Source organism: Morone saxatilis, unplaced genomic scaffold (genome assembly GCF_004916995.1).
Source record: "Morone saxatilis isolate NCDOM2014 unplaced genomic scaffold, NCSU_SB_2.0 Contig20, whole genome shotgun sequence".
Classification (NCBI taxonomy): domain Eukaryota; kingdom Metazoa; phylum Chordata; class Actinopteri; family Moronidae; genus Morone; species Morone saxatilis.
Genome location: NW_023339763.1, coordinates 23,376,043 through 23,391,584, shown reverse-complemented (window position 1 = coordinate 23,391,584; position 15,542 = coordinate 23,376,043). Strand labels below are relative to the sequence as shown.

The 15,542-nt window shown below is 39.7% G+C and overlaps 1 protein-coding gene across 1 annotated transcript in view; it reads right to left on the bottom strand.

Annotated features, from left to right (window-relative positions):
- Positions 1-15,542, bottom strand: part of LOC118331423 (homeobox protein PKNOX2-like) — a gene marked incomplete at its 3' end in the record, with an annotated part of 62,037 nt that overhangs the window by 22,383 nt on the left and 24,112 nt on the right. Inside the window, 2 exon segments of the mRNA XM_035666351.1 lie at positions 1,353-1,489; positions 5,595-5,701. Coding sequence (XP_035522244.1) covers positions 1,353-1,489; positions 5,595-5,681 — 224 coding nt within the window.

Genomic DNA, 15,542 nt, shown 5'->3' with positions numbered 1-15,542 from the left:
GATTTTTCACATCACAAATAGTCAGTCCTGGTCCAGTATGCAACTTATACAAGTGTGATGTAGAAACTTGAAGCCACCAGTGCACATCCACTAAGAATGGACTTTACAGTGAAGTAGGAGACATCTTGTGTCCAGCAGGAAAACTTCAGATCAACAACATTTGCATATTCAGAGATTCTGGAAGCTTTAATAAGGTAGCAAGAGGAGATGACTTTTTAAGGATTTTAAAGTGGAAATTAAACTTTTTTGCAGAAAAAAAACAGACACACATTATTGTTTCAAGCCGACTATTTATAGTACGTCTTAATACATGTCTGGAGGGGATCTCTAAAGTCTACCTAAAGAAACTGTACTAATACTTTTGTGAATGAAAAAGAATCATTTCAAAAATTCCACATTGTCGTCAATAAACAGGGATGGATTAGATGTATTCATTATGACACATATTGAAATCTCTCCGCAAAAGTGCAGTGTCCCCCTCAGCAAGAAATGTAGCAAACTAATTCCAAAATGAGGTCTCTACCACTTGAAGAGTGATGCTTACCTTTGAAAATGACTGTTGGCGTGAAAGAGAAATAAATTATGTTTTACAATTTCAGTCTGGAACCTCACACAAAACAACTCTGTTTGCCTGATGAACAGTTTTGGTTTAAATATGTGTTTTTTGGTTTCCTTTGGCCCTCTTGGGTATTTATATCCCAATACAATGACTGGAAAGCATTCCAAAGCATTTATTCATTTAGGCATTAATTCACTGCCTCACCCTAATATAAATAATAAGAAACTAGAGTCCTATGTCAGTATTCACTGTACAGTAGTCAGGGGAACAACACTATTGCCAGTGTATCAAATGCTTACTTGAAAGTCAATTTATTAAATTCAAAGTGAAGAAAATTGAGGGTGCTTGTGCTCGCCTTTGATGAGTGAAAGCATTTTACTGAAGGTGCTCTTTGGTTTGTGAAGGACAGTAAGTGAAAACTGAAGGAGGCACCCTTCATGTACAATTTTCAAAGGTTTTTATGTCATGGCAATTTTAAGAGAACATATTAAAAACAACACTAGCATGTGTAGCCTTCATCGGCAAGCAGCACATCAAGTCAGTTTCGTACAGTTTAAAAGCTTAAAGCCAGCATGGGAAATGCAACAATTATTTAAAAGGAAGAAGAAGACGTGAAGGAGAATTTAGGGGCAGAATGGTGCACATTGCCAAAACTAGTCTGACAATTCGTTTGCAAAGGGCAAAGTGTCTGCTATCTCACTGCTATGGTGACTGCTCTATGTTTAGATTTGTGCACAGTTCTAAGATAGAGACGTACAGACCCTCTAATGACACAATGTGAAATTGAACTAACCTGTAAACAGCCCTCTTGTCGGACTCAAGCTGGGCCTGGGGGTCAAGGGTCACACTGACAGAGGTATTTCCTGCTGCAGAGGCTGCTGGGATATGGACCTGTGGGGTCTTGGTGTTCTGCTGAGTGGTGCCCGTCATCTGGAGACACATAAAACAATCACACAGTTTAATTTAAAATCTTGTTGCTGTTCAAGTGATTTTCCAGTTGGTTCTTAATCTTAAGAGTTGCAGCATGGGAAATTGAAATGGATACTTTGGTTCCCAGCTAGAAATAAACAAGAATAAGAGTCTACAGCCATGCTAGCAGTTCTGGGAAGCTATATCATGGATGTATTAAGGGGAGCTGGATAGACAGTTGATGGCGGGGTTCCATTCATTCCTATGAAGGATGCTCAGTAATGCACAAAGCCAAAAATGTTCGACTTCGGAGGATAAAATTAACCGGATCTTCCACTGGCCGAGCTGCTAACTTTCGATTTAGCGCTCTGCTAACCTGAATGGGAATAAAATGATTTTAATTGTGCAGCAATTCTAACCAAATAGAACAAATTCTGACAGTAAAATAATTTTGTGTAATGCTCAAAAAAGTGTATCCACAATTTTTACAGCTGCTTCTTTCAAAATTTAAGCTTATGGGAACAAGTGTTCTCGGGCCACTGTGGCCACTTTGTCAAACTGGCTTCAAGCCTGGTGCTCTTCCTGGGCTGCACTGTGTCATTTTGAGCTAAATGCTTATATCAGCATGCTACCATGCCAACACTGACAATGCTAGCATGTTAATGTTTAGCAGGTGTAATGTTTACCATGTTCCCCCATTGCTAAAAGACACATAGTAGAGCTGAGGCTTATGGGAATGTCATTAGTTTTGCAGGTGTTTGATCATAAAGCGCATTAGTCAGGGCACCATGAATATCTGTACCAAAGTCCATACCAATCTGTCTAATAGTTGTTCAGATATTTCAGTCTGGAACAAAATGGTGGACCAATGGACAGATCGACTGATAGCTATACCACTAGCATCACTAAAAACAAGTTTCAAGTTTGAACAAATCAGAACAGGAAAATAAAGATGAAACAAAACAAAAAAATCAATAAAAACAAATGTGTTTTAATGTATTTATGTAAGTTAAAATTATGTAAAATAAATTCACCGAAACAACCCAACCAACCAATAATTTGCTTTTAATTAGCTTTAGCATGGGCTTGCTTTTGCTGATGTTTGTGTCACTTACTGTAAACCTGCTCCCCAAACTTCCTCAGACTGTCAATTAGGCCCCATTTGAATATCACATGACCAAAATAACAGGTTTATCAATTATGTAAAATCCTTACTTCTATTTCTTGTCATGAACACTCAGCTGCTTGTGAGATTTAAGTAATTTTTTAATCACAAAAAAAAAAACTCACAAAAGCAATAAGGTGCAACACACATCTGACAGCAACAGACTACAAATGAGTATGTAGCTGGAATTATTCATTGTTGCTTGACAGGTCAGCAGCCCTGTAATGAATCTGTTAAGCAAAAATGAATAAGATAGGATAGATTCAGTAATTGAACAAGCCATGCTCAGGTCATATATAGATTCCTGTTAAATGATAAATATTCAATTTAGCAGCTAAACAGCGTGTTCACAACTGGCCATACTGCTGAAGCATACATATTCCTTTGCTGTGAACCACCACTGCACTGATGCTGGTTCAACAGGGAATCATTAGAGAATCTTTTAACCTCTTTTGATGTTATTTGTGCTGTAGGCTGGGCAGGAGAGTGACATGCTTTACAAACACAATCCGTTGTCTCCTTTATCCTTTACCCCACTTTCCTCTCTCATGCCTTCTCTCTGAGGAAATGAGTCTAACAACCCCCCACCCCCCCTCCCACTTTTTCTTGGGTCGGGTTGGGATGGGAGGAAGCTTCAAGTCTTAATCCCAGCACCAAATGGGAAATAAATTAGCTTCTTCACACTTAACTAGCTCTCATTTGCATTTGCCGAGCGCGCAGACTGCAGCTCGGAAGCTCTCCCCTGGCACTAATCCTCTGGGCGAAAGCAGACAGAGGTGGTGTGGACAAGGAGGAGGGTTAGGCACTCGGGTGAACCTGCTCCACCTCCACCTCCACGGGATGGTCCGCAGTGTTAGACAAAACCGGAGTCCAGCCACAGTTGGGCTGCGTTAATTACGCTGACCTGTTGGTGTTGTGCTGAACACCGCAGGCTGGGGCTTCACCTCTTATTCTACACTTTGACATGCAGGATGTATCTTATACTCATGTTTTAATTATAAAATGCAATTCAACCTCATGATCATCATTTTAATATTCCTGTAGAGACTTACATTATGTTTGATGCTCTTACTGTATCACTATAACATTCTTGTATTATTGCTATAATACATACATACTTATACTGTATTTGTAGCGGCCACTTTTACTTTAAAGGTTCAGTGTGTAACATTTAGGAGGATCTATTGTCAGAAATGATATGTTTTCATTAGTGTTTAATGACCTGAATATAAGAATCGTTGTGATTTCGTAACCTTATAATGAGACGTTGTTATCTACAGATGCCTTTCCATGGAGTCCGCCATGTTAAATTTCCAGGTTTCTACAGTAGCCCAGAACGGAAAAACCAAACACTGGCTCTAGATAGGGGCGTTGCCGTTTTATCGCGCGTTTCTCGGCCACCGCTGTTTTTCCTTTGTGCTAGGAAGAGGAGGGTGGGGGAGTTGCTATTTGCAACTTGATGCCACTAAATCCTACAAACTGAACCTTTAATGTTCTCTATAGTGACAGCATGTTTTAATTTTAATATATATATATATATATGGATGTTACATATGCTCTGTCTCTGCGGTTAACACCACTGTCTCCTAGAAATTATATTTATAACTAATTTGCAACAGCAAATACATTTTCAGATAAATGTGCAGACCGCATTATGTTTACTATGAACACTATAAGGAAATGTTGTTACATGCCGCAAAAATGTTGATTATGAATGTGTCAGTACAATGTTGAGTGACAATGTATTCCATTAGTTTTTTGCCAAAATAGTAGTGACTAGCATTATTCAAAAGTCAGCAGTGACCTAACAATTTTTATTAACAAGTGAACAGAAATCCCAATTTTTCCCCAACCTTTACTGCTTCTGTTGCAGGTGCAAACCCCAGACTGTGGTGTGACAATCTGTATGCCCACCATCCACCCTAACCACCTCCTTGCAAAGCCACATACATAAATATTGTCTTTCAAAAAACTGAACATAATCCATTGTCACCAAAACATAATTATGAAAACTTTAATGATACACAAATATCATTTCTAGGAGGAAGGGATGTATTAACAGTAGTGTCTGTTGTTTTTATATAAGTTTTGTAACACAAGAGTTTGTCCATAAGAGCTTCAACATTGAGTGAGACCTCTCTAGAGTGAGCCCAAACATTAGTGACATCATTATGTAAAATGACATACTATATGTTTTTGTCAGTTAATTAATTTTTGGCAAAAAAAAGATAAAAAAGATAAAATATTTCATAAATAGGCTATATAACCTATAAAACATAAAATATTTCCTGGTTTAAAGTGTGATAACAATGCCATGCTCATTTCTATGTGTTGTCACTTTCATCAAATGTGCCAGCTCAGTTTGTGGCAACTGTAAACGATCATACATTTCTACAAATTGAGTTTTAGCTCAGAAGATAAGCAAAAAGATATTTGAAGGAAGAAAATTGTCAAAAAACCCTATGGGTTCACTGTAACTTTTAACAGTTTTGCTATAGCTGTAGTATTACTTTAATAGCACCATAGAGTCTTACCGTTCACTGTACATGCAATTTTATATCTCCCATAAAATATATTATTTGCTTGATATACTAATTATCATGAGATTACTAGTTGAACTGAAGTCATTAACTTAATGGTTTCTTGCACAACAAAAAGTAATTTGAATCATTTGAAAACTTTGTTTTACAACTTGAAGTACTGCCATAGCATTTAAATAATCATGAGTAAATAAGCAGCAATTTAAATTAAAGTTTCAGGGCAAAAACACTGTTAATCATTAGTGGATTTATCACCTTCAACTAATCAGCTGTCAGCAGATAATGATAATAATAATAATTCTGATTGGTGCACGGAAATCGCTCTTTCCAAACTGACAAAAATGTATCCAAAGAATCCAAAGTGCTCGAACTTTGACATAATATAATGTATTTGTGAAGGAATTCTGATGAAACCTCTGACCTGTTGGCTCTCCTGGTACGATGGTGGAGGAACGCTCTGGGTGGCCATCATTGTCACTGCAGGTGCTGGGGACACATGTTGCATCATGGGATAGCTTCACATTGAGACTGGGGGAAAAGACACAGAAATGAAAACACAGACACATAAATCCAGTGTGAGCAGTGATTGTAAATTCTATTACAGCCACCAGGTGCTGCTATGATTAAATAATAGGAGATGAGATTCTCACACAGCAGCTCACTCGTCCCTTTCACACTTCTTTTTCCCTGTCTCCGTTTACTGATTTATTTATTTCTTTGCTCTGTCTGCCGTCAGTCTCTCCCATTGCACAGACCTGACTGAACAACCGGCATGATGTATTAATACTGAGTGATTTAACAATGCTACCAAGCAGAAAGGAACCAAAAGCAACACAGACTCAATCATGGAAGGCTTTACAAAAATACTTAACATACCAGCAGGTTCATAATGACACCGCAAACAAACCCGACTACTTGTTTACCAATTACAGACAGCTATGCTTGTTTACTAATTACAGTACAGCTGGCTTTAAAGCAACGCATCACGGTGGAGTCACCTTGGTCGTCTCTATGTGTTGGCTGCTGGTTGTTGTTGTTGCACTGTTGCACCAAGCCAATCAAGAGGTCTAATTAGGGCTCTTGTTGGTGGGCTAATTGCTATTGGCCGGGACCCCACAGGGCTGAGGGCTGTACCCTGTGGAACACCGCTGTAACCATCGCCCCCACCCCCACTGAAGGAGCTAATTGGTTCAGGGTTCCATTACACATACAAACACACACACACACACACACACACAGACCCCCTACCATCACCCCAACTTACTATAGGCAAGCACAGCAGGTGCTCCATCCTGCAGCTACATATAACCTATGTGTATACGCTGCATGAAAATGTCCTCTAAATTAACTATTTGACCTGAGGGAGGAAAAGGGTGTTTTGATAAATGTGAGGGTAAACGTAATGAAACGGTTTTATTTATCAAACTGTGCTGCTTTGAACCATTATAAAACATAAAAGTTCACTGTGGTGCTTTAAACACTGATGCAGACCATCAAATCAACAGTTCTTCAAAGACCAAGTGTTTACAGGATACCTTGAGCCACCGGACTTATTGGAAAAAAGCCTTCTAATGCCACATACAGCCTTGTGTGGTCATGAAAGGCAGGCAGCAATTACAGTGGGCTGGCACACTTGGGCTGAATGATATTGACCTGGAGGAAAACGCTTGATTATAAGCTGGTGAAATGGAACTGGAACATCTGAGCAAAATCTCTGCAGTGGTTGCAACATCCGTTCAGAGCGAAACGCCTCAGGAAATAAAAATGTGCAATAAATCCACCTGAGCCACCAAAGCTGAGGATCTGTAGTATGTGACTCTGAGAGTGAGTTGAGAGGTCACAGCCTGGTGACAATTTAATAGTCAAATAATTTTTACAAGAATGCCACCTAAGGATCTTACTATAAAAGAAGTATCATAAATTGATATCATGCTAAATGAACATTATATATATATATATATATAAAAAACTCTACTAAAACTATAAATGAACACTTTTGCAGCAGTGTTACACTATAGGCCTATAGCAGCACTATAAACCCCCCGCTGTACTACTATAGTCTTACACATCTCTGTGTCGAGCCCTGCACTTTATACGTTTTCAAGTTCCTGCAGCCAGACGGGAAGTGATCCCTCTCTTCAGAATCAGGACAATGCATGACAGACTTTCCCCGCCAGTGAGCTCATCCCCCACTGAGACCCAGTCCCTGGCAATGTCTCAGAGTGGAAAAGACAAGACAACTGGCTGGGACCCTCCTCGATTTGAGTGGCATCCGAATCCGCCAACGCTGCCAACATTTTGACGTTAAATGCTGGTTTAGTTCCATTGACAAGCTCTAATTTGAGGTTTTAGCTGCAAATCTGCATGTTCTATCATATCATACTGCGCTTGTGTGTGCATGAGTGTGTGTGTGTTCAGTGCAGTCTTATATGAGCATGACTGTTTGCACTGCGTGTGTTCACACTTGTTTTTGAGCCATGTGCATGTCTCTGGGAGTCATTTTGTGTACTGATTGCGTCTTCTGGTTTCTGTTCTCATTCCAACTGGTATCAGCTGAAAGGCATCTTCTCTGTTATCAGCCCTCATTTTAATTGCAAATGCAGCGAGCGTGTTAGTGATTAAATGGAAAATTGCACATTAATTGATGAGACCGAAGATAAAGCAATTCCAATTACTGCACAGTATTTTAGGCGGCCTCTCAAGTTTCGCCATCCCTCGAAGGAACGAGCCACCAAACGCCAAATTTGAGCAGGCAATCGTGCATCCATAAATATACACACATACAGACATCATGCAGAAACACATCCCATACCATGGCTGCTGAAGCGTGAATGTATGTACAAGAACAATGCAAAAACACCAACAAACAAGACATTTTATTTCAACAATGAAATTAAACACACAAAAAAACTTCATGACACTTAAAGTACAAATCTCTTCCAAAACAAGGAGACAATAACCGCCTGGCAACCGCTCTCTCTAAACTCACCAAAGGTGCACAGTTACACAATAAGTCATAAAATTCATTTTCAGGACAAATGACATGTTTGTTCCTCAACAAAGGCCTTTGAATTATTACAGAGTTCATAATGCATATCAATTGAAAAGTGCCTGTAGTCGCAATCAAAATTCAAAAGCAAAGCATAAAATGGAAAAATGAGAAGTAGGCATAAAATTATTCCAACAAACATCAAAGGGTCTTGCGAATTTGGATTGGAGGCAGCCGTACTCTTTCATCGGATTCTATGCAGTAAGAAACACTTCTATTCAGCATTCAATTTTCCAACAATTCTGGGGCACAGAATGGGCCTCTGCTGTATTGATGTAAGGTTAGTCAGTGGCATGGCTGCAGTTTCACCCCGTTTACCACCAGCATTGAAATGAAAATCCATATCTGGTCACATATGATGTGATCACTGCCTCTGGCCTCCACACTTCAACCGTGTCCAAAGCTTTTTCTTGTCTGCTTTGGTTTGAAGGTGAATTTATTGTACAGTGTTGAACTTCTATTAAATGTGGAATGGAAAGGCTTCCTGCTACAAAGCAAAGTGATAAAAAGAAAACCGATCCTCCTTGAGATTTAAACACAGAAAGTGGTGTCACAGAGAACTTTTCTTGCACTCCAGACTGTGACCTGGCAGGAGCTTTGCACCGGTTCATTAAAAGCAGACTTGACAAAAAGATGTCTTTCTCATGTTAAATTATCAACACTTGACTCTCTGCAAAATCAGACTAATGAAGCAGTGATAGAGGTGACAGGGCTGACAGAGACACACAGGCAGATTCTATCCTCACATAAAACTGAAAATAACCACATTGGTGAGTTGGCTGTTTGATGCAACAGAGTCTGGGATGTTCTGATTTTAGCACTCTTGAGCACAACTCACCATCCTACATAAATATCCTACTAATCCTACTAAATCCTACTAAATTAAGGATGGATGATTATTGGAGTGGAGGGGTCTAGACAACAGTCATGCTAGCAGCTCCATCAATGTGTTTCCAACCAATTAGCTCAGATTTTTTAATCAGTTAAAGATTCTTGGTGCTATTTAGCGAACCAGACCGTGTTTCCACCAGTTTTAAGCAAAACCATTGTAATCAAAGATGTGTCATGAAATGAGGGCGTTGCAGAATAAACAACAATCTGTAGTATGTATTACATTCCCATTTTAGTTCCCAAGGAAAATAGGCTATTTTTTAGTTCCAGCTGGGAACCAACTTTTCAGGTTCCGAACCAATTTATTTTTGGTAATAATGCACACTTTTAAAATAAACTAGGTGCTTGAACCAGAACGGAGACGGTTCCCTGTTGGTCTTTCCACTAACATTAGGTGTGTTTCCACATAATTAGCTCTGGTTCTTGAACTGGTTCTGTTCAAGATTCTTGGAACATTGGTGATATCTAGTAAACCTGTCCATGTTTCCACCAGTTTTGCCATTGTAATCAAGAATGTTTCATCAACAGAGGGCGCAGCACAATGCAAAACAACCTGTAGAATATGACACACCCACTTTGGAAAAGCCGCAATTTTTTTATTTCTTTATTGATTTGTTAGCAGGCAATAAGAATATTCATATAGAACTAGCCAATCTTGTCACTGATGGTCTTGTTTGTTTATGTAGGTCTATAGAGGCATCAGTAAAAAAACAGACTGTTTTACAACCAATTAAAAACCCAGTGGGGATGATGGGAATTAGTAGTCGCGATATGGGATTTTCAGTGGCCGATATTTAGAGAGCTGGGCTGCCGATGGCCGGTATATAACGCTGATATCAAAACCAAAAAAAATCTATGTACAATTCTATTCTATTCTATTCTATTGGAAATTCAGGCATATGTTAACAGCAGGATGCAGTACAGCATTTGTAACTAACTTTTGCTCCACCCAAAATTCACAAGAGCACTAACATTGTTCCGTAACAGCCATACTGACAAGGCTGCCTGCAAATGTGTCAGGTTTTTTTTTTTAATCGGCCTCGTGAGCACAGACATCAGTCGATGCCGATTATCTCAAAATGCCGAATAATCTTCGATTAATCGGCCATAAACCAAGGTACTAAAAGAGTCAAAGTTTGACCTGAAGATGGAGCGAGATGAAAAGTTAAGGGCTCAGCAAATTTCTTACAGTTCATCCTGAGAAGGAGATGAATGTGTTTTGAATAAGCATTCATAGCTAATCTGAACCCTGTGAATTCTAATTTCATTTGACTCTCATTAAAGTTCTGATCCAACAAGTAGACCTTCAAAAAATCATGTTGATATTTATGTGTACATTTATTTACTTCACTTAGTATTGATTAACAACCAAGCTCTTCTTAGGGCATGCAAAATTCTCAAATGTTGTTTTCAACAAACTAGTAAAAGCAACTCAAAATAACACGAGAGACAGCCCATTGAGTTTCATTAGCCGCGAAATGCTTAGAAAAAATAATGAAATAATTTCACAAGGGCAGTCTGCGATTCTGAAAAAAATATAGCCCAATTCCCATGATGCCAATTTCTTAAAAACCAGAACAACAACAGAGCAAAGGCTTGTCTGACTTAATTAGTGATCAATTGGATCCGCTTCTAGAATCCCGAAGCTTTCCATAAATAATATCTTGCGCATATTCATGAAAACAGAGGCAGTGTATCACAGTTTTACACTCAAGGCTAGATTCAAATCCACCCTCCAAATGTTGAGACCATGAACGATTGCAGCACTTTAACCCATTTCAATACCTGATCTGATATCACATGTACATGCATGTCGGAGAGAACTGGCCTTTCTGTGGATGGAAGGAGCTGAGAAGCTGCCATCTGCACATCCTTCCATCAAAATCTCATTTAATCTGTCCTGTTTGAGTTTGTTGCTTAAGAGGTTGACCTGCAAATGCAATGAATAACATTTGGAAGTGGCTATGTCACCTTGGTCAGATATTATGCATCTTGATGCCGCGCATGAGAAGAAGATGAATAAATAAATCAGGTGTTTTTGAATATGAGTAGGATCTAATCATCGCCTTATTGTCAGGCCTGATTTACAATGCAAACACCAGGAGGCAAGGCCTTGATGGCGTTGAGGAAAATGGTGGAGGGAAGGGTGGAATGGTAATGAGATTGGGGCAGGGGAAGGGGGTGGGGGCTGTGTACACATTTGCAGTCGGACCCAACACAGAAAGCAGAAAACACACAGATCAGAGCGCAAACATCCCACACACACGTGGGAATGGGCATGCATGCAAACATAGGCATGTATATTAATGCACAAATGCCAACATTAGACACAGACATAGCAAAGCTTCAAACCAGTGTCATCCTGAGGGCAATATCACACTCACTCTCTAGCCCTAACACACAAGCACACATACATCCCAACACACACAGTCATGTGCATACACAGCCGGAGGCGAAGATGGTCTCACCAGTGGTCTTAGGGCTACAAATCCCCCCCAGGCTAAAGCGAGCTCCACACATACTGCAGTCAGGACCCAGTCCACACTCCCAGACCACCTCATTAACCTGAGCCAGTAGCCCTCCCTCCACCCAGCCCTGCTCCTCACCAGCCCACACTTACAATTCATACCAGTATCATTTATTCATTTCACTCTTGTTGATTGGACTCATCCTCGCCCACAAGCCAGATAAGGCATGGATTTGAAGCTTGGTGAAGGACGTTTCAACATTGTTGTGGACATTGTTAACTCTGGGTTCAGCGAGATCACGGCAAAAGTGGCGAAGCGCAGCAGACTGATGTAGGCAGTTTTTGTAGAGGTTTCGTCTGGAGGGTTGTAGGAGAGAAGTTGGTATGTGATTTCATATCTCTGCAGCATTCTGAAAGTTCTTCACTGTTACCTTGTTGCAAACAGAGCAGTGAGGGACACGAGGCAAGATGTCCTTGTTGAAATAAAACACACAAAGACCTCTGTCTGTTCACTGCTTGGCTGACCATGTTCTAATTTCAATGTAGATCAAGTCACAGAAACTTAAAACAGAATAAACATAATGTTGTGTTGCTTCCTGCTAATGAATCTTGACCAACTTGCGGTTGATTAATTCAGTGATCATAAGCTGTAAACAAATTGGAATGGTCAGAATTTGTTATGGTCTTGCAGGGTTAGGCAAACCTAACTGCACTGGATAGTTTGTTACACAAAACCCTCTGGAAAGTCATTGTAGGATACTGTTTGGAAAAAAGGCGGGCACTTTCAAAAAATTTATTCGAACCACCTATCTATCCCAGTCTATACCCGGCGAACCAATCAGGTCAACAAACCATCGTAAAACTGTTACTGGGAGAAGAGCGAACACATCTTTTCCATGGAGAAAAGCCTTCAGTGTCGTTCTTTGCTCTTCTTTCAATGAAGAAATACTCCCCAGTTCTGATAGAACTGATGCTAGCAGCATCTAAACTAACTTCTTTAGCAGTCTCCATTGTTGTTTTTAAGCAAACAGTCAATTCTCACACATGTCGCCACACACAGGTAGCATTAAACCACACCTGTAGCTCATGCTGTAGCTGCCAGTAGTTCCTCAAAGGATGCTGATTGGTCCGAACCACTGTGGTTCCAACACAAGCGCATGTATTCTCGAGTGATTTCCCGATCTTGCATATCCAGCTGTCTCGCAAGGTTAATTGCACCCTACAGCAGAGAGGAAACTGAAAAAATATTTTTACTTTCTACTTTATTTTTACTATTTTTTTATCAAATCAATCAGTAACATCATCCTTGTCAACACAATGCTTCTTTCATGAAGAACATTGGATCCTTTGGCGTTGTCCTCTTCTCACTCACTGAGGGTTCCTCTGACTCGTCCTTATCAATTTCCAATGACATTTTATGCTTGAATTTAAATCTATAACCTTTCCAGTTTATTCTTTCATACTGAACTTCTTAATGAACGCCCTTCACATATTCAAATATGCCCCACAGCCATAATGAAGACACAAGGATTTCCCTCGGGTATGGCAGTTTGCAAGATTCATTGCTTTCTTTCTAACTGCTGACAATGGCGTCAGTGCTCCAATGTGACTGCAATTCTTGTTTTCTTTGTGTATATGCAAATGTTTGTTTGGATATTACAGATTCTGGTTTGATTGTGTTCCTTCCTACTTTTAAAAGTCAGATTAGAGTCTCAAGTAAAAGGGATAGTGGTAAAACTACAGTACAGTGGAAATTTTTTGTAATTCCCCAAGGACAGGCGGTTTGCATGCAAATAACCTTATTAGCATAGCTAAAAGCCCTTATTATAATGAGGTGAGTTTTTTGTGAAGAGGCTAAACATATAAGACAAAGATTAAAGGAATATTCAGGCTGTAGGTAAATGATTGCACCATCTTTAATCATCTATATCAAGAGGTACCTGATTTTTAACCTTTTTTTTTACCAACTAAAAATAAGTGAGCAAGAAAGAAAGAAAATATATCCCAAGCTGCATCCTACTTGCTATAGCACAGACATTGGATTGGATAAGGGAAAATCAAAGTGAACACAGACAGCAGAGTGACTAAAAATGTGTATTATAGTACTGCATATCAGATGGATATAGAAAATTAATGTGTATGTTTCAAAGCAAAAATTACATCAATGCATACATACAAAATTAACTATATGATTGATTGCTGTGCCAAATAATTAATGACTAATATAATTAGAACAGAGATCCCCTTTACTGTAAAGTAAAATGCTAAAACATCTGAGTGAGCACTTATTAATGTGAAACCAGCTTCCTATTGGCTCCAGCTCAACTATGCCAGCGTGGAGGTTTGCCTCCTCCCAGTAGGCTGCAGCACACTCCTCAATCCAATCCTCCTACATAAAAAATGATAATAAGAACATGGACATGCTCCGCTACATATACGACGCACACATGGCAAACACGGCACGTGGCGACCAAATGGTTGTCGGACCTGCTTCAGTGAACTTATTTTTGTTTCTCCTCTGTCGTGGATAAATTTACACAAACTGGCGCTGCATCATATCCTAAAACAAACACACACACACATTCATACAGGCACATGAACACACGTACTCCTGGGAAGCGGGTGGGTGAGGTGGGTGGAGAGTGCCAACATTGCACTCCCCTCCACCAACAAAAATAGCACTGCAACAGCGTGCAAAAGGCTCAGAGAACCACGGATGAGATGATGTTTAGTAGAACGTGCGTCAAGCCATTTTTATTAAAGTGATATTCAGTATATTTCTCATTGTCAAAAAATCCAATGAAAAGACCAATGTTGAATGTATCCTATTAACAAGTATTGTGTTTGTATAAGGCCTGATATATCTTCTTCCTCTGTGCCATAGAGCTCAACTGTTGTCCAAAAAACTATTAAAAACACAACAATGAGCCACACTGTTGCACTGGCTGATATGTTCCTTTATTAGGATGAACATGGGCCTTGTAGTTTATATTGACTCAGTCCCACATACACTGTTCTGCTGCTGCAAATCCTCAGTAGCACATTAAATCAGCAGCTGATAGTCCCTAACAAATGTGCATTTCCTCCTATTTAAGTATGTTTGGTAAAAAACTACAATACTCGAATAATTTGGGAAATGACTGAGCCTCATTTACTAAGACTACAGGCTTGAATATACTCTCAATGTACAAGGACAGCTGCGAACACTGTCGCCATGTAATAGTTGTGTTTATACTTTTTTCTGGAGTCCACTTGGAGGATGTGTACCCCACAGTGCAGTGGCCGCAGACATTCACAACAATTTTCCGCACAGAGTCTATGCGCACACCCTCTGATGACGAAATGTACGTCACTCGGACCCTAGCAGACTCTCTAGTACTCACGGACATGAAGGGTGCCCAAAGTTTTTCCCTTGGAGGGGCCAAAACTTGGCGGACCACAGGCCAAAAGCAAATATCTGCATCTGTATTTTCAAAGGTCCAGTGTATAGGATTTAGTGGCATCAAGCGGTGAAGATGCAGATTGCAATTAAATGAACCCCACTCGCATCTGAATTTGACAATCTGTAAATGAGAACGGCCTGTGAATTTTTTTTTAAATCACTATAAACATCTGGTGGACCAAATTACTCCATTTTGGTCAGCCCTGGTCTATAGCTAGGCTAGCGGCTCTGTGAGGCTGTACTAATGCTAACATGTTGATCTTTAGTGGGAAATGCTTACCATCTTAGCATGCTAACATTGATAATTACCACTAAATACAAACTACAACTGAGGATGATGTAATCAACAAAAGTTTGGGAAAAATTTAAATTTTTGACCAAAAATCAGTAGGATTCATCCTGTGAGGAACACTTCCCTTTTGTTTTGTGCCAGTCGAACAGAGCTGAAACTAAAACTATATATCCGCAACTAGATTTTCAATGGGGGCGACAACCACAGACAGGGTAGAGAAGACAGAAA